The sequence below is a fragment of the Balearica regulorum genome, chromosome 6 (assembly GCF_011004875.1).
Source record: "Balearica regulorum gibbericeps isolate bBalReg1 chromosome 6, bBalReg1.pri, whole genome shotgun sequence".
Classification (NCBI taxonomy): Eukaryota; Metazoa; Chordata; class Aves; order Gruiformes; family Gruidae; genus Balearica; species Balearica regulorum.
This window is the reverse complement of record NC_046189.1, coordinates 6,184,126-6,203,912: the sequence shown is the minus strand read 5'-3', so window position 1 is coordinate 6,203,912 and position 19,787 is coordinate 6,184,126. Positions and strand designations below refer to the sequence as shown.

The 19,787-nt window shown below is 42.9% G+C and overlaps 1 protein-coding gene across 50 annotated transcripts in view; it reads left to right on the top strand.

Annotated features, from left to right (window-relative positions):
- Window positions 1-19,787, top strand: part of MAP2 (microtubule associated protein 2) — a 228,360-nt gene that overhangs the window by 171,007 nt on the left and 37,566 nt on the right. For 19 of the 50 annotated variants that reach the window (XM_075756063.1, XM_075756068.1, XM_075756101.1 and 16 more), the window contains 3 exons: window positions 7,369-7,482; window positions 9,242-9,319; window positions 18,757-19,014. In XM_075756063.1, the coding sequence (XP_075612178.1) occupies window positions 7,369-7,482; window positions 9,242-9,319; window positions 18,757-19,014 (450 nt within the window). The remainder of the gene's footprint in view (window positions 1-7,368; window positions 7,483-9,241; window positions 9,320-18,756; window positions 19,015-19,787) is intronic. The other 31 variants (XM_075756104.1, XM_075756103.1, XM_075756098.1 and 28 more) reach the window with 7 other exon arrangements.

The following is a 19,787-nucleotide window of genomic DNA, read 5'->3' as shown; positions in this document are numbered from 1 at the left end:
CCACCGATCTTGCACCAGATATACTCTGTTGTAAAGCAGATATGTTAAGGGACTGGATAATGGCAAGTCAGATTTACAATCTTGAGTTTAAGGAGAAGGCAGGAGGGGCTGTTGAATACCTGAAGCACCCCAAAATACAGAGGCATTAGCTGTTTGCTGTGGGGTGCACCAGGGCCTGAAGCTGCTGTGCTGGGTATCTAGCTGTAGCTCCCCCATACACGCTGTTTTCACATAGTCACTGCAATACGTCTTTCCCCAAAGGTAGTCTGAGTGTTTATACGTTTGAGTTTCAAAGCATTTAAACAATCAAAGCTCTTTCTTTCCCAAAATACAAGCCTTTTCTGACATGTTCAGTTGGTTAGCTGGTAGATCCTAGTGACTGAATTAATCTGTCACTATCCTCGTCAATGCAACGATAGCTTAAAGTCAAATAGTTTATTAGGGAAATGATACTTGTCAGTTGTGTTGTGGTTTCATTTAATTTAAAAGCTGATGTTCCCATTATTTGCCTTCATACCTCCTGCCAATTACTGTTGATATTGCCAACATCTAGATCAAGGACGCACTTACAGCAAAATATTTACACTCACAAAAGCCATTTGAGAGCAAATATTTGAATTCTGTAAAGCTATGTTACTGCTTTTTTCTTCAATTGCAAGCACTAATCTGTTGGCATTATTTGGGTTTTATATAATTTACTCATACTGCTTTGATTGCTGCTGTGCATTTCTCTTTTAATCTAAGCGTAAAAGGCAGTACCTAGAGTTGTCACGATTCCAGTGATAAAAGTCCAAGATGTGTCTTTGTTTTTTCCATCAGAAATATCACTGGGTGAAGCCCAGGTCATCTTTTCCGCAGTGTTTCAGCAGTCTTGACTCAAACAAGAGCCCACCAGCTTCTAGTAGAGCTGGGTGTGAATTCAGGACCTGTCCTTAGGGGACTGGCTAATGCCTCTAAACAAATCGAATAGCTATTTGGTTTATAGTCCTGCTGCTCTTGGAATTACAGTACCCGGGGGGGGGGGAATCCATAGGTCCTGTTTGCTTTTCAAACTGTCAAAGATAGCAAATAGCCGCTTTGTATCTTTCCTTTCTGCAGGAATATATTTGGGGTATTTTGCCTCACTAAGCAGCGCAGGTTGCTCTGCGCTTTTGTTGTTGACTCGATTCCACTGTGCCAACAATTAGTGCTGGTTGCCTTGGAAACTGCTCTGCACCCCACTGAGGATTTTGACAGGGACATTTTGACTGAAATTGCTTTGTTTTGCCTATTCTGCAAGCACACATGAAGCTAAGCCTTTTGCTGTTCTCTGCCTGTGTTCCTTCCCTAAAATGCAACAAAATTAATGAAACATATTATTTTATCCTTTCCATCTGTTTGCATCTTTCTTTATCCCTGTTTTATCCTCAGTGCTCCAGGAGCGTTAATTACCCTTTGCTTTAGCCGAGCTCACTGTTAATTTTCTTGGTAGGCGTCTGAGGGGTGACGTTGTGAATGCATGTGAAGTTTTGACACAATTTTCAGTCTCCTCCTCTCCGTACCTCCTTCCTATCATCACTTTCCTTTGGTTTTCTCCTGGAGCATTTGTTGTGCCGTGCGGTTCCAGCACGTTAAACTTTGTTTATGCCTTAAGTTCTGCTTTGCAGAGACCAGATGGCATCTTGCATGGCTACGGCAAATCCACTGCCACCGTAGTGGTCTAGGCTAGAAAGAGACTGGAGTGATGCTGCTACAGTCTGGGAAGAGTGTCCCTGAGAAATTGTGGGGACACGAACTGCTTTTTCTTTTCAGGAGGAGCTCTCCCTGTTGGTGTGACATGGGTGCTCAGGTGGGAAGAAGTGATAGGTGGGCTGAGCAAACTGCTGAACAGCAGTAATGAAACACAGGCGGCTGGAGTTGAGGAAGGAGAAGAGCTGGGGAAACAAACTCTGGTTTGACCAGGGCAACTCTGGCCTGAGAAATCACGGACATTGTTGTGTGAGCTGACGAGCCGGCCATTCCCCAGGGAGAGCCATATCAGCCCCGGCTCCTCTGCCAGCAGGATCCCTGTGGCAGCGCTGGGGCACGTCTCTGTGAGGCAGGCAGATGCTGTAAGCCCTGCCCATAGGAAGTTTCTCCTGTCAAAAACAATCCTCAGAATAACAATGCAGTGTTGCATCGAGGGGTAAGAGGGAAAGAGAAGAAGATAAAAGGTACTGCTGGATGAGGGCTGTTGGAGGCAAGTATCTGAGCCTGAGCAGTTTCAGCTAGGAAGTGGTCTTCATAGCAAACACAGCTCCTCAACGGATTGAGCCTGAGGTTATGGTAGGTTGGAAGAGAAAGAAAAAGTGCCTGAGGCTGAAGAAAAACCATGAAAAAGGGTGCAAAGGGACACCAGGCGCCGCTGTGGAGATGTGTCACAGATCTAATTTTTGCTCTTGCCTTTATAGTTGCCAATTATTTCTAACAATTTTCTGGAAATACTTGGTGAAAGCTCAGACACCTTTTTTTTTAAAGACTCTTGGTATCATCTCTACATCTGTCTCTGGGGCTGGTAAACCTGTCTGCTTGAAAAACTTAATGGACTGGAAAGGTTTCCTGGGAAATCGAAGTACTGTAGGTAATGGATTTAGGTGCCAGTGGAGACATCTGCAGTCCATTGACAACTGCAGCAGCATCAATAAGAAATGAAGGAGGGCTTTGGCACAACACCTTGACCTTCCACAGGGTATGATCCCAGATATTTGGCTCAGCTGTAGCCATGCTCTGGCATGTAACCTTGCTTAATGGCTCCTGGGTGAGTATCCATCAGTGAAGGGGTCTGTCTCAGGTGTCCAGATGACACCTACTGCAGTTTAAATGTTGATGCCAGAGCAAGCTGGGGTGCGGACTGGGCAGCTGTTGTGCCCTTGGGTATGCTTATGAGCAGGGCAGCAGCTTTTGGAGGCAGGAGGCCACTTAAATCCAGCAGAGAAGACAGACTGTGGCTCCCCATACCATCAGCAGCTGGTTCAGCATCTCCTGTTTGTGCCCCTGAGTTATGTGTGGGGCAGGGAGACTCCAGATATCCTGATCTGGCATGCTGGAGACTGGGGTTTGTCACACTCTGTAGAAGAACTGGGCTGGCTTCCGAGACCGGGAGCAGCGAGTACTTACTGGTTTGAGTTTTAACTTTGGTTTAAATTAGTGTAGTGCCCAATTCAGACGGCTGCCCTCTCAGCAGGACAGTCCCGTTCCTGCCAGAGAGCAGCCACGGCACTAGTAGCAACTGGGCAGACTTGACGTGACGGCCCCATTGGAGCTTGGTCTGAAGTGACAACCTTTAAGGGAGCAGTAGAATCCTCGTCCCTCTGTGTTAGCTCCTGGCCTCTTGGCTCAGCCTGCTCATTGTCAGGGGGCTTTTGAAAGCTCCTACTGAGGATCTTTCACAATGTCTCCTCTCCATTATGGGACATCACATTCGAGGACTACCTGTACTTTTGGGTACTGCATTCCCTGAAATCAGACTGGGAGACTCAGCCTGTGTCCTGTATCATGAGCAGCTGACATCTTGGTGAAAAGGAATAGCATTTTGCTCTCCGCAAAATGCAAAGGAAAGCCACGTTGCCGTTCTTCATTGTGCTGGAGTCTCATGTGAAGCTAAGATTGCTGTTGCCTTTAAGAAACATATATTTGGTGTTACTTGTCGTTTCTTAGTGCCGTTTTTGTGGCACAAAGTAGAGTCAGAGAATGTCCGTGTGCTTAAAGAGAGGGAAAATAAATCTCTACAAGCAAAATGATCTCTAATGAACCCAGAGCTTTTAGGCTGTGAAGAATTTGCCTGGCATCCAGGCTGGTTAACTCTCCTTTTTCTTTTTCTTTATCATTAGGCTTCCTTGAACTTTAACTGAACCATAAGGAAACTATGAAGAGTCTCAATAGCTGCCCTGTGAGGATTTGACTTACCCATTGGATCTGCTATTTATAGTGTCCATTAGTACAAAAATGTCTGTCCTTTCACAGCAGTCATGTATAGCAAAAGCACTGCTCTTCTGGCGAACTGCCTGTGCCTCCTGTGTCACCCAAAATATCCATCAACAGAGTGTTCAGAAGTGAGTCTTTCTTGATTAAAAAAGCCCAACCAAACAAAAACCCAAATCCAAAACCCAGAGGCCATTTGTATTTTTATTTACTCATTTTGCATAGCTTGAAATTGAAATTTCCAGTTTTTGGGAGGCCACCTTTCACCCCTAGGCATATCTCTCCGTGGAAGATAATCTTTGTCCCAAGCAGATTAAATCAGGAAGAGAGCCAAGAAGGCCTCCAGCCTTGGAGAGCCCATTTGCATGCCAGAACCAAGTGCGAACAAGTATAAATTCTGTAATAAAGGAGGCTGTTTTGAATAGGGATTTGTGTTACCTTGCCGGGAGGAGGCTTGCAGTAGCTTGAGTGATGGAGAGCAGGTGACCAAGTGGGTTTCCTTTGGATATGCTCCAGGGTACTAAATGTGGTATACATTTGCATATTCTATATCTGAAAAATTAATTGGAGCTTTTTCTTAAAATTTCATGTGGAAAATATTTCCCGTTCTGAAAGAGCAGAATCTGAACAGGGATATAGCGAGTATCAAAGGACACTTTATGGAGGAGCAGTTTGTTTCTTACCCGCACATCCCACCCATGCAAGGTGCTGCAGCAGGAAGAGGATGGGCCAAGGCGCACAGGTTCATCTCCCAGTTTTCTCTGGCGTCACTTATGCTTCGCAGCCTGCGTGTGCCTCACAACACAGGGAGTGGTCAGGACCTGTAATGGTTCCGAGGGACTGTTTGTGTCCAGTCCACTGCTCTGCAACAGCAACACCATGTGACAGTCTGAGAGGTACCTGTGCCATGTTTCTCACAAGAGGAAGGAACCAAGAGGTGCTGAGAAGCACCCCCAGCATCCAACACGCAGGAGAAATTCGAAAAACCCCAAAATGAAGTGCAGGGAAGGCAGCTGGGAAGACTGATGGGCTTTAAATCAATATCCTCATTCTTTGGTCCATAGGACTAGCCTCATGCATGACTTGATTTATGGGGTTATGGTGCTCGATTCCATCTGCTTAGCAACGAAGTGTAGTTTCATCTCATTCTAGGGGCGTATTGTTGAATAGAGGGACAGAGAACTAGAGCTGCCATACACAGTGTCCTGCTAATACAGGCATCTATATCATATGTAGTCCCTTTCGTAAATGTATCCAGCTCCGTCTCAAAACCAGTTGAGTTGTTTCCTGCTATGTGGAAGACTGCCAGAACTTCAGTCTTCAGATTTCTAGTCTGAATTTATCCTTGGCAAGTTTATACTCATGTATTCTTGGGCTAACAGTTTTTTAAATCAGCTTATTTTTGTCATTGCTTGGTGGTAGTTCTGACATACTCATCCATCTACTCTTGCTATTGGTTGCAGCCAATAAAACTACTGTAGTCACCACCCTCCTGGCGACCAGTCGGGAGGGAAGTGAATTGTAAGATATAAATACCAACAATTATAAATGTTCTTTGCCAGTGGGTGGGATTTTTTTAATCTCTCATTACATAGTTTGTGCAAAAGAGAGATTAACGTAGTGCTTTTAGACAAACATGACTGTGAAAGTAACTCACATATGTGCCTTTTGGGAGAAAAAAATCAGCTTTTCTAAAGGACAAATGAAGAGGAATAACTTTACATTAAAAATACAAAGGAATTCCATCAGAGTACTAACAGTGAGAAGAAATCATCATTATTAATCTAATGGACAGCCTCCCTTGTAAGGGTGGTCGCTGTAAAGTCACATGTAGGGCATTGATTTAAATACACTTCTCCTTCCCAGGCAGTCTTTGCCTGAAGGACACGGTAATGGGCGAGCAGAGAGCTTTTATTCCTGCCCTTGGGATGGTGATTAATGGGGGCTCTGCCAATGTCTCCTGGCAGGAGCAGGGTGTATTGCCGTCTGCCGTAACAAACCTCTGTCTACGCGCGAGGGGTGGAGCAGCACTGATATTCTCGCTCTGCTCTCAGGTGCGTGCCCAGCTGTGGAGCTGGTGGGCCCATGGCCGTGCAGCTTTGGTGCCTCCCTACGGCTCGGCTCCGTGTCGGGTCCCCATGCCCTGCATTTGAAACAACTCTCAGCCAGCGCTCAGAAGTAGCTGGAGAGTGAATGGGCTTATTTCCACTGAGTTTGGCTATGAGAGGAAGGAATATGTTGATTAATGAGTAAGGGAGAGTGGGCTAATACACAGCTGAGAAAACGGAACCTGTCTCTCCAAATTCCTTTGTAGATGGTTCTGCTGGACCAACCCTTAAGGCCTTGGTTTGCTCGATCAAAGGTGCCTGAAGTGCCCTTAGGGCAGGAAGCCTCTCTGGTTACTTCCACATGCAGTTGTGTGCCTGATGGCATTTCACTGCATATTTGAGTGGGTCTAGAGCCAAGATGAGATAACATTTCTCAGTTTTGGAAGTACTTACTCCGTGTGGTCCCACTGCCATCCTCTGATCACCAGAGCACTCGGTTCCTCAGCCCCTCTCCGACATTGAGAGACGGTGGGGAAGAGCGAAGCATGGGTCCCAGGACACTCGGCTGTCAAGCATGCAATGCCTCAGCCAGCTCCGCGCGTGTCCCCCTTCCCTGTGCCGAGCATGGTGAGAGCGAGCGGCCGGGAGCCGAGCCTGTGTCTGAGATCAGGGCCTGACAGCTCATCGCACCAAACAAATGTCATCTTCTGCCAACCCGCTGCACGGTATTCAGACCTACTGTTTTGCTTAAATAAAGCTTTGTGTTGCAGTCTTGAAAGGGGTGAGGAGGCCAAAGTATACATTTTAGTTGTACGGAAATGGTATTTGGCCCTTCTGTTTCAAGTCTCTCGTATGCATATCCTTAGATGTCTGTCTGGGAAATGCCTTTAATGCATACTAACTGTGTGCGGATGAGGAGGAATTATCATCCAAAGTGCATGTAAGAATGCAGCTAACTCCATATATTAAACGTCAAGAAATCCCATTACTCAGCTGGCCATTCTACCTGTTTGCAAAGCAGTACCTGCAAAAAAAAATTTCTAGACATTTAATAAATGATTATCTTAAAATTTTGCAGTTGCTGTGCATTGTCCCTAACAGAACTAAGAGCGAGCAGTTAATAATGATGCTTTGTGCATCTTACTGTAAAGGCTGGGGCCCTTTTTTTTTCTAAATACTCAGCATTTTCCACGGAGATCTTTGGCATATCTGGCCCTTCTATTTTATATTTAACGATTTGGTTGTATTTCAGAACGAAAGATTACCTTCTAAAAATGGATTGTCAGCCTCCATTTTTTATTAAGCTAATCTTCATCATTTTAAAACATTGTTCTCATTAGTATACTTTTCTTTGTTTTTTCTAACTTTGCTGCTGCCACAGAAGAAGTGTCTGCGAGGATAGTAGAAGTAGTAACAGCTGAAGCTGTAGCAGTCCTGAAAGGCGAACAGGAAAAAGAAGCCCAGCACAAAGATCAGCCTGGACCACTACCTTTAGGTAAAATGAGACGAAGAATGTTCAAAGTATCCTTGTGTCTGCAAATGTTTTGTGTGTATATTACAAAAAAGTTACAGCTGTGTATATAAAAGGTAAGTATACAGCCACTGGTACCTACAGTGCTTCCTTCCCACCAGAACACTTCCACAGGAGATGGAAACACGTACACCAAAGGCCAGAGAAAGGCCGTACTCTGTCCTGAGGTAGGGCAAGTCTTGCAAGCCTGCCCTGGGATAAGTTCTGCTCAGCACATGTACATTGTGATCAAATCAAAATCATGCCTTGTGGTATTTTCCCCTACAGGCGCTCTGCTTTTTTCGGTACAGTGGCTGGACCCTGCTTTGGAATGAATTAAAGTCAATGAGTAATTGAGAATATTTGTTGGAAATTTGATTCCCAAGGTCTTTTGCTTCGTTGAACTTATTTTGAACTGCAGCAGGGAGATGTGTTGCTTGGTAATTCCCTTCTTTAGAGAGGCTCAATTTTACATGAAAGACCCCAGTTCTGCAAAACACTTCATACATATTTAAGCACAGATTGTTTCCCTGGGGCCTGGGTGAGGCAAAATGGATATTCAGTTCCATCTAGTTGGATAAGACATTTTAAAAGTACTGCAAGAAGTATGTTTTTAGTGAGCAACGGTCGGCGTTACAGTTCCTGTAGTCAGCGAGTGTTCAACAGGTGCAGGTAAAATTACATTGTGCTGAAGATATAAATACCCTGTCCGTGGACAGCACATCTTAATGACAAGTCACATAAGGGTCTCTTCCAAACCACATGGAAATCAGTAGGAGGAGGCTTGGCAAAATCTGCTGGGGCTTTGAAACTGGCCCTTCTATGCTCAGGAAAAAGCCCTGAATCAGAAACTGAGATCTGCCTGTTGAGAGGTGACATTTATAAGACAGATCTGTTAAAACAGATTTCTTAGGGTTTTGTTTTGGTTTTGTAGGGGGTTTTTTGTTTTGTTTTGTTTTAAAATTGTTTAAGCCCTGGTAGTGGAGCTGTCCTTAAAGAAAAAATTTCTCAAAGTGATCAGTATGAAATCAGACGCAGAGGTTATGCTGAGTTCATTTAAGAAGCAGTTTGTTTGGGATTTCATCATACTTGAGTTGAAATAATTGAAAAACCATCATCTGTTTTCAGCATCTAGTTTTGTGACCGGGAATTAATCTAAAACCTAGTCTAAGTGCATCTAAGATTCACTGCGCCTTGCTCAGCTGAATCACTAATATGTCATGGCTGACATAAGTTCCCTACGCTGATGTCTTTTGTATTTAGACAAGCAATGTTTGCATGTATTCTGTGATCAACCTTGAACTCAGTAGAAGAAAAAAAAAAGCACACAGAATGTTTTTTGTTCATGTATTCAAGGTAAATTGAAGAGATTGGATGCCAGTTTCTGATAGTTAGTGTGAATTTATAAAATCTCTCATGCTCAGATGCTTTATTGTTGTTGCCTTGGGTGACTGAAGGTTTTCTAAGTGGCAATACTGGTTAAAAGATCATTTCATACTTGATTTTTGTATTGTACTCTATGACCAGAATTTTGAAAATAATTCATACCACCTAAAAAAGAAATCCTTTTATTATAACTTTAAAAATCCATGTATTCTGAAAGGGTCTATCTGAAAACCCACTAGGCACAATTCCCATTGAATAATTCTCTCAGCTGGGCAGAACAGGCTGACTGCAGCTTGTGTCAAGCGTCGTTCTCCTGGGAATTAATTGCTGTATATGATTTTCACTGTTTGATTTCTAGCAGTCGAAGAGTCAGCCAACCTGCCTCCTTCCCCGCCTCCGTCGCCAGCTTCCGAGCAGACTGGAGCTCTGGAGGAAGGTAAGGGTCTCCCGGACATTGCAGTGCACAGCTGTCAGCAGAGGGATGAGACTTGAATCTAAAGGATGGGGGAATCAGAAAATGGAGATACTCTCTGCAGCTTCATGTGAAAAGATAAGGCATTCCCCAGCAGTAACTCCCCATCTGCAAACAGACTGCAGTGTGTGGATGAGGTAGACACATATGCACAGAGGTAACTGACAGGATATGTTAAATACATCCATATTAAAGAAAAAAAGATGGTGTTACTTACCTTCTTATCTGTTACATGCAATATGACCCGAAATGTCTGCTGTCCCAATGTGGTTATCAAAACTGTGATTCAGTATGGGTCATCTTTATTTTCTTTGGATTTGTTTGGCTGCTTTTTTTAATTATCATTAGCTTTGTTTTTGAATTCTTAAATACATGAAAGCAAGGAGATTCAGAGTTGGATCATTTCTTTGGTCTTTGACCTGTAATTCATGCTGCAATGCCTACGTGTATTGGGGATTCTGTACACAGAGCACAGGAGGCAAATTCTAGTCTCACAAAGCAAATTTCTACTCTGTCCTGCACAACGAATGTTCAATTTCAAGAGCCCACGATCACTAAATTTTCCTCTTGCTAAAATCCACTCCAGCCAAGAACTTAAGTGTTGGCTTAATTTTAAGCAGAAGCCTAAATCCAATGAAGTTGTCGCAATGGTAAGCATGTGTCAGTGCTTTGTTCAACAGAAGACGACTGCTGCATCAAGGCCATCAGTACAGGGAGGCAGCAATATCTTAAAACTGACCCACACCACGTGGATACGAGGGAAGGATTTGGGTTCAGAATCTCTAGGGGACTGTCAGTTTAACTCTGCCATGTCAAGAGCGTTTTTATGTGTCCATTTATTTACTTCTTGGATTTTCTTATAGCGTTTTTTCTTTCTTTTTGTTAAATAAGTGCATGAAAATAATTTCTTATCATTTGCTGAACAAACTTTGTTGGTATTTTAACACAGAGCCTCTACTAATTTTGCAAGTGGGCGGTTTCTATTTCATGTGCTAACATAGCCTGACTCTCAGTTTATCAGGACACTGCAATAAGGCATGTTCCATCCTGCGGTCATTTTTGAGATAATGCAATTACAGGCTGTGTTAACAACAACATGTGTCAGTCCACTGTACTGGAAATACCTGCTGGATGCAGTTAGTAACCAGTAGAAAAAAAAATTTGATTAATTGATTCTTGCTCTTTTTAAAAAACATTTGCACATTGTTTGATTAAAAAAATAATACAACAGTTCCTGGACTCATCACCCAGAGGTAATTGCAATCAAAACTAACTGAAAAGGAAGTCAGTAGGGCATTAGCAAAGCCTTTTAGAATTGTTACCAGGGTTTTGCCCCTATTTTTTAATATGTGGTTCGCTTGACTAGTTCAGCATATGCTTTTTTGGGGGGGGTCACATCACAATAAAGGGCTGCTGCTTCTGTTTCAGGCCAATGTCGAGGTTCTTACATCATACATCCTTAGTTGAGGATTAGCTTTGCCTACTGTTTCTATGAGCAGTATTATTTACATGTATTTTAGGATTTTATAAAGCACTCTTATTGATTAATTGACAGGAGGTTGTAGATTGCCCCCTAAGCAAATGGAAACCATTTTGCTAGTTGTATTAACACAAAAAGGTGGCAAAACCCTATACAACTCGAGGTTATTATGAACTACCAGACTGTGCTGTTCCTAGCTGTGCATATGACTCAGCAAGTCACTTAACATCCTTGTTTTTCTCTTTCCTTGCATGTAGAATTGAGTTAATATAATAGCACTTACTTACCTGCCCCACAGGGGTGGTTGCAAGGACTGAAAGGTCAGTGTTTGGGAGACGTTTTGATGATTTACACAATGCCACAGTTTTCTAAAACATTCAAATCATTTCCTTTAATGTTAGTCAAAAGAGATTTTTCCATGACAAGATTTTGATTCAGCTCTTCATTTTTCAGAGCAGATAGCCTGTATAAATCCTAAAAGTGTAGGTTTGTAAGGGAACTATGGAGAGAAATGATGTGCCGAGTCATTAATGCACTCTGCTGGAAGCTTCTTGTTTATGTCCAGGTCTGAAACTGGAACTCACAGTAGAGTTTGTTGATGAACAGAAGGAACTTTTTGAAAAAAAAAAAAAATTCACCAGAAGTATATTATGTTGCATTTTCCCAAAATATCAGTGTTGTCAATTCAGTGTAGTTAATGGTAGTAAAAATCTTGTGCTCTGCTCTGGGTTAGAAGATGTGGTCCTTACTTTCTGTGGGTAAGTGGAGCTTTTGCTGACTTGAGTGAGCCAGACCGGTCATTTTTATTTGGGCATAGCTCTCATTCAGAGAGTTTGCCTCAGTAGGGTTTGACCCAATTTTACTGTACTTGTTTAAACCTTCAGTTCCCTATACCATCTGGCTGTCCATCCTCATGCACCTTTACATTGTCTGTCTGTCTCTTTCTGCTCAGTAGAATACAATTTATGAATTTAACCCAGTTCTGCAGTTGTTGAATAAAAAAGGTGAGCACTTGGGGTGTGTATGTTGAATAAAAAAGGTGAGCACTTGGTGTGTGTATCTACCTCAGGCCTCCTTTTCAACCCCCCCTACTCTTTTTCCTAATGCCCTTGTCAGTGTGTGTTGCATTGCTCTGAATCCAAGAGAGACTTCCTTCAGTCGTAGTAGGAAGGAAATCACTATTGTAGACATGACAAAGGTGGATGTGGCCAGCCATGCAGCAAACACAAATTAAAAAAAAAAAAAAAAAAAAGGACGGAGAGGTTTGTGGGTCGTGTATTTCATGAGAGAAAGGAGTCAGTGCATGTAGGTTTCTTTCATGTGGCTGCAGAAAAATGTTCAAATGAGCCTGTCCCTTTTTACTGCTGCAGAAGGTAAGATAACTAATTTGCCTTATTGAAATTATTTCATTTATTTCAACTATCATAACATAATTTTGCTCAGGAAATGAAATTTTCCCTAGCACCATCTAATCATTTTATCAGTTGTATCTGTTCATGCAGGGCTGATGTGATATTCTGTTGCCACCTTGGCATTTCTTTTGTGCTCTGCACCTTTTGACAATGGTCAATAACGTCTTCAAGTAAAAAATTTTCTAAATGTTACAAGATAGACGGATGCCTTTGATGGACTGTCTTCCATTTTGAAATAAGCATTTTAGATTAAGCTTTGTATACCAAATAAGAATCTTTTGCAAACTGAAAGGAACCAAGTGTCCTATAAAAATGGACCTATTTACAGTGAAAATTACTTCTTGAAAGGCATTTTCAAAAGAAACCTGGAAGCTAAGGCAGAATTAGCCTTTGTGAGAAGTGATTTTAATCTTGGACTTCAGAATACATTGGGGATTTTCTCCCACGCTTTGAGATGAAAAAGAACTATTGGAAGTGACTACAATAAGAAAGAAAGGATTTTTCTTGTTGCCAAAATAAAAGCATATCCTCTTTTAAAGACATCATTATCCTGTTAATGAAATTATCTGCAGTAATTTTGAAAATATCTTTATTAAAACTGATCAATAAACAATGCAAATCTGTAATAGCCACAGACAGTACTAGACTTTGCACTCCTAATGGTTTTGGACTATCATCACAATAATATGTATTAAGCATTTTTGCTGTTGTCAGTTCCTGTAGTTCTAAGGAGCAGAGGCAAGGCCCGTATTTGCTTGCCTATAATCCCTTCAGAGCCTATAAAGACAGAATTTTCAGCTTTGTTTGCATCAGTATAGAGAAGTCCAGGGGTTTCATCTTCACTCTTGTTGATGCATTTTACTTCTGACGGGACCCAGATAAATATGACCCACAGCTGGAAGGAGAACCTCCCCTTTTGCACGTCCTCCTCCTCCACGTTCTGCTTCTGACTGTATCAACCTTCCATTCTTTTCTTGACAATGTCTCAGTTCCATCAGAAGTGGTGGCAAATGCATCAAGCCTTTCCGCTCTTATCCACAGTAATACGTGGACTAGTGTGAGGGCATCCTGCAAAGAAGCAGGAGTTGTAGTTTTGAATCTCCTCAGGGTTAGGAGGGAGTTGATTCCTGCTCTCTTGCATCCTGAGACGTGTCCTCACTCCCTGTGACTTGCCTTTTGCAAACTGTGAGCCCCCTCAAAGCTGTCACTGAACTTTGTAGAAGCTTCTGTGGAGAAGAAATCCATGGGTTCTGCACTGCAAGTGGATCAAGATGCTTCCTGCAACCTCGCTGCTGGCCCTGAAGTACTAGTGAAAGGTGGGGAGCTCAGGTACAGCACTGGGTCTCGCATTTCCCATTGCATTGCTCTGCAGAGCTTCCTGCTTGGCAGAAGCAGGTTGCTGGCTTATCTTTCCATGCCTACCTCTTTTAAACATGCATAAACCCCTGAATCTGGGGTTTGGCTTCCACTACAAGAGTGAAGCAATAACCTATCAGTGGTTCAGGCGCTCTTTGTGCCCTGAAAGAAATTGTGAGAACGGTTCTCTTAAACGAAGTTCCACGGGCGACGTTTATGTACGTGCATAAGTGCACACAGCATATTTTCAGTCCTGGTCAGCCACAGGGCTGTCACGGAATCTTAAACGTGGATAATCTTTCTTTTGCAGCACAATGATACACATTGCAGCTATGAATATTGCCATCGATGAATAATTTTTCTTCCTTTTTGTGGGCAATTGAGCCTGAGTGGGTTGATACTACAGCATTCTTTTCCCAGGCAGAAGAAATACATGTCGTTACATTACAGGACACTTGCTGCCATGTTACTGCAGAAAGCAGAGGGTGCTTTTTTTAAAGACACAGATGTTATCTTGTCATGGTGTGCTATAGAAAGAAACTGAAAACTTACTGTTATTTGCCAGGAAGAACCGTAGAGCTCTTATAGATGAAATTGGTTTGGATAAAAATTGCTTTCCAAGACTTGGGTAATGGTAGTTACAGCAGCATTTGTGAGCCATCGTGTTTTCAGGTCACGCACAGAGGTCTGGTTAGTATCTGTTACGCAGCCTGGGTTAAAGCCTCGCTTTGTGACTCTGTGTTTTGGATCCAAGAGGAAAGTTTTGGAGGCTTTGGGGAAAACTCTTTAAGTTGTAATTGCCTGGAGAAAGGCCAGGGACACCGGGCATGGACTTGTTCTTGAAGCTAGTATGAAGTCCAGTGGGATAGCTGCAGCTGCTAAAGGCACCCCATGACTGTAGTGTTTGTCAAACTGCCAGCTGTCGTACACAGAGAATGGGCTTAAATGTATTTTCTCCAGTGCTAGATGTTTAGTTTTTCATAGCTTTATTCATGGTGAGAGGGCACCTTAGCCTACACGAGCTCCCTTTAGGTTTGTATGGATCCGATGGCAGGCCAGTCATTTTTATTGGGCAGTATTATTTTTCTTTGTCTTGCAAAAACCAACCCAAGCTCCCCCTCCCTGTAGCTGTCAGTAGCTGGTGTAGTCCTGAGATGATTATGTGATTATCTGCGATGCTACAGTGATGGGTGAATAAAGCTGTCACTCCAAAGCATTGGCAAACGCCGAGGTGGGAGCTAGTTCACCCACAGAAATATGACACAACACCATACAATACAGGACTAACAGAGATTGCTGTGAGCAGCTTTATGTGGCCTTGATCAGGAAAAAAGGTAGCCAGCTATTTGGGGAAGGGTTTCTTTGGTTGTTTAAATGTTATTGATAGGGAAAAGAAGGAAGTGGGGAATTTGAAATAGACACGGTGAAAAAAACCCTACCATTGACCAAAGTGCAAGCCTGTTTGCTTTTTAATTAAAGGACTTTAAAATTTCACTTTCAAGTACTTCACCTGATGACTATGAGGGATACAACTTTGTCAGGATACTTCAGAGGTTTTTAATACAGTCAGTCAGCTGCACAATACATATGAGTGTCAGTGCAAGTTGTGGTTTGTGTACAATATGTGTTCCTCTAAACAATGAGTGTATAGTTTGAAATTCACTTATTTCCGGTTGGTTTCCAGTGTTCGTAAACACTGTAGACAATGCTGCATATGTGGCCTGTGTGTTAAAATGCACAGCTGCCTCATCCCTCCATCCTGCATTAACCTGTAGCCTGGCTGATTTCATCCACTCTGCAATATGACATAGCGGCTAGTGTCACTGGTGCATGTGTCCATCCTGTCTTGTCTTTTCTCTGTCTGTCTGTCCTGCAGCTTTTGTCTGTGTGTGTGTCTATTTGTAGATGAAGGGGCGGAGGATAAGGTGGGACCGCTACAGCACTGCCCCGGCTGTGGGCCTGCTGCCGGCAGGGAGTGGCGTAAACACCTGGCCCCCTCCATTTCAGTGTCTGTGCCTGATGATGAGCCGTACAATTCGGATGAGGAGTACTATGAACACCCTTTGTTCAGCTCGGAGTGGGCTGGCTCTAGTACACGTCCCAGTGCCACAGTGAAGAGCACAGAGGTCTTGTTGGGCCATGATGAAGGTGAACTGAGCATGGTCCCATTTTGTTCCTCTTCCCCTCTACCCACCTGCCATCCATTCCATTATATATGTGCCTGGGATCGCTGCTTTCTGGGGAGGGAAACCTCCTTGTGTTTTCTCCCCACATGGAAGTGACGCCCCTCCAGAGTTTCTCCATCTCAAAGTGAAGCCGCAGCGTGAGCAATGAATGCAACTTTGGGGTCAATGAAACCATGGTCCCTGCTTAAATCGGGGCTCTCGGTCTACTGGCCTGGCTTATAGCAGAAGCAAAAAGAGCAGTTAGTTAAAAGAAGCGTAAGCTAATTTGTTCTTTGTGACAGAGGATCGCTGCCAAGGACAGCGTACAAAGTAGGCCAAAAGATTGTTTCTGGAGGTAAGTCAGTTGTGAACAGAATAGGGAAAACCCTATGTCTATACCAAAGATAGCAGTGGAATGTCTTTAATTCTCCAGTAGGCAAAGGAAATAAGTTTTACCCCAGTACACACAGGTGACTTCAGGCAGCATTGGATCGTGTTTGATCTCTAGTGGTTTTGTGGATACACCCAGTTCACATTGTGACAGCTAACTTCAAACAAGGAGAGGAAAAAAGTACTGTGTTTCTGTACCCCCTTTTTCTACAGCCTGAGCATATCAGTAAGTATTATTTTATCAGTGGGGGTTACATAAAAGTGAAATGACTTTTGAGGAACCAAGGGAGATTCTATTTCAGTGACTAACAGGAATGCTGACTTCTCCAAGGCAAAATAGATCACATTTCATCTTGCAGCATTTGAGTAACTCAATCTTGGGACGCAGGAACTGAAGTTAAAGACAGTACTGAATCCTCTGAAGGTTTGAGTCTCAGGAGGATGGAGGTGTATACCTGAAGTTGCTCACTGGGTCATTTCAAGAAAACCAGAGTTGTTCAGAATTAACAGGATAATACAGCCTAATGCTGCAACAGCACCAGGAAGAGATCAGCGCTAATAACTGAAGATTGTTAATGTCTGCATGTCTGCCTGAAGCTAGGGGAGACACAAGATCACAGGAGTAGCCTTACTGTAGCTGGGTGCCTATGGGTGCACTTAACAGCACTCCTGGATTGGTTAAATCATGGACAGCTTCCTTTTCGGTCATACGTATCCATAAGATCTCAGAACATCTATGTGGGGTGGGGGGAAAGGGGGAAATAACCTTGGATCATCAGTGAAAAGATAGACATTCAGAAACAGCCCTCCTTACTTGCTGCCTGTAAGCAAGCAGTCTGTTTGGCATAAAAGTCTGCTGTACAAAGGCAGTCTGTAGGATTCCTTCATTAACTCAGGGATAACTTTCTACTCTGGTGAGTAATTAGTTTAAATCGTGGCATTGTGTGAAGTGTCTCAGGAAATGGAGGTATATACCTGAAATTTCTCGGAGTAAAATTAGAGGCTTTCCTTAAATTTTTTTAACTGAAAGGGATGCATGTGCAAAACTACGTAAATGTGGAAAAAGAAAAGCAAGTTGTTCAAGTCAGGGCCTCTTGTAGCTGGACACCCGCTGTTCAAGCAGGCTGCTTTCACAATCTGCCTATGTGTAAATACCCCTGTAACACCCAGGCATTGGTCCAGTTCTGATTTTGAATCCTTTGGCTTCTGTTCATTTAAGATATAGTATCTAACCTTAATTACATTTTTTATATGTTATTAATAATGTGTTGTACTTTACATAGTAATATTTTCTCAGCCTCAGATAGTGTTTATGTTCCTTAAATCACTTTTTAATGGCCATAACTGAAGCGGATGGTTGATTGTCTGGTTTTAACTGGGCTGATCTCAGGAGAAAAATCAAGCCCTTGTAAAGAGGTTTTACTTTAATACCAAGAGGCTGGATACAACCACTTCCAGGTCTGAAAAAACCACTTTGTTCTAAGTCTGATTCAGCAAAGTCCTTAAGTGTGAGACACGCTTTTAAACCCAGGGGGGTGATCAGCTTGACTGCAGCATGGCTGCTGGTGAGCTGCTTAGGTGTGTTGCTGAATCAAAGGTTTCACACTTAATCCTGACTTCTTATCAGAAGGGATACTAATAGAACACAGTAATATTCTGTCTGAGTAGCAATGGCAGCAGTACAGGCCAGAACAGAGACTTTGTTAATCATTCTTCTGCCATGGCATCAGTAAAGACTGCTCTTGACACTGCTATACTGATCCTAACAGCCCATAGGTTGAATGATGTATTTTAGAAATGCAGATGAACAAATAGTTATATTGCACTCGTTAGGTTTTTTGGACTTAATTGGTGGTGAGGAGCCTGGAGGCTAGCGGGAAAACAGAAAAGAAAATGAAGAGTGTTTGTGTTATATCTGTGATTTTTGCGTACTGGGTTCAGACGTCAGGCAGCCTAAGGGAGAAACTGTTTATAAACCTGCTCAGTGTAGGAATCTTGGCCGAATTCTTGCAAAACCATTAGTTATCAGCTATGCACAAGGCTTATTGAGACTATGGAAGTGTGGCTCAATATTTTGCCAAATCCAGGGTCCATGTGATAGATTGACTTGCTGGAATTTAGCAGTCAGTATTGCCGAGGTCAGTGGAAAGAAATTAACGCATCATACCTTCTTCCACATCAACTGAATGTCTTGCACTGGATTAAACAGCACATTTATCAGAAAAATTTCGGTGTACTTTGAGCTCATTGATCCATTGGTGTTGTCGGGGCCATTTGTCATTCAATACCATCTCCATTTGCAATGAATATTTGACCCATAGTCATCTTTGGGAGAGGTATACCTGTGAAACACTTTCAGCTCTCATCTTACAGCATAAACGTGCTTCTCTGGGAGAGATAGGTGGTTTGGTTTGGTTTTTTTTCCCAAGGAAAATTCAGTTCCACAGTGACTAAAATGGGCTGGATACTAACAGTCCTTTGACACACTTAAATCTGAAATGTTCAGAGCTGAAAGTGTTATGCAAAAGCGGTCCTGTTGAGCTATGTGCTTGGTGTTTACTGTTGGTGTTGATGTCGCCTCCTTTTTCCATCCCCAAGAAGAAGAACCAGTAAAGAGTTCGATGGCTGTGGAAGCGAAACCTGCTGCTCTTCCTGGGAAGCAACTGGGGAAAGAGCATGGGCCTATTGAGCCTTCGGACCAGGCAAAGGCCGTCTGTGAGGGTCAGCTGGATTCGGGTTTGGAGGCCAAAGTGTGTCTTGAAGACAAAGTGCCAAGTGTGGCATCCAGCAGGGAGAGTGTAACTGCTGTGGCGGAAATGGCCCCAAAAGACACATCCTCTTCCTTGGCTGAGGAAGGTGTGTCCTCCTTAGGTTTGCATGTGTTTGCTGCCGGTGAATCCTGCTCCAGCTTTCTTCGGTGCTTTCCAAGGCTGCTTCATTTCCTGTTCTTCCCATTTATTAGTATGACTGCTCTTGTTATTATGCTTGAAGAGTGTGTAGCAGATAATAAGATTGCATAGGTGCTGTATGACAACATGGTTTCCCACCACTGCGGCTGATTCCTGATTTTTTACTTTGCCATGATAAAATACGCTTTGCAGCTAAGCTGATTCCTCTGCATAAGCCTTTTTCCCTCATCTCAGATGTGTTTGCCAGTCACATTGCTAATCTATGTATATTTTTTTTCTTTTTGGTGCAGAGATTCATCTGCTTTTCTTTCAAAAAGTAGATTTATTGACTTTGACTATGACATAAAGAGGCTTAAACTGTAGAAATGTTTTCATTTGCGGTGTGCAGGTTTTTTGGTTTTTTTGTTTGTGTGTGCTTCAGTGCATTCCAGTTTAGCTTCCCTAAAGCTATCGCTTCTTATGTCATATCCTTGCCATTCATTGCAGTCCACCCCTCCTCCCGATCATTGCCAGAACTCTGATTTTTTGTGTGTCTTACCTTATTACAAATGTTTAACCTGGCTGGAGTGCCTTGGTCAGGCAAAACCTCCATCACTTCCACTGTGATGTTTGCCTTCATAGTGAAGTTAGGATTGGGTGCGTAGGGTGAAGTTCTGATCTGCTTACTGAACCAAATATTTACTGCAATCAATTGTCTGTCAGTATGTAAGAGCTAGGCTT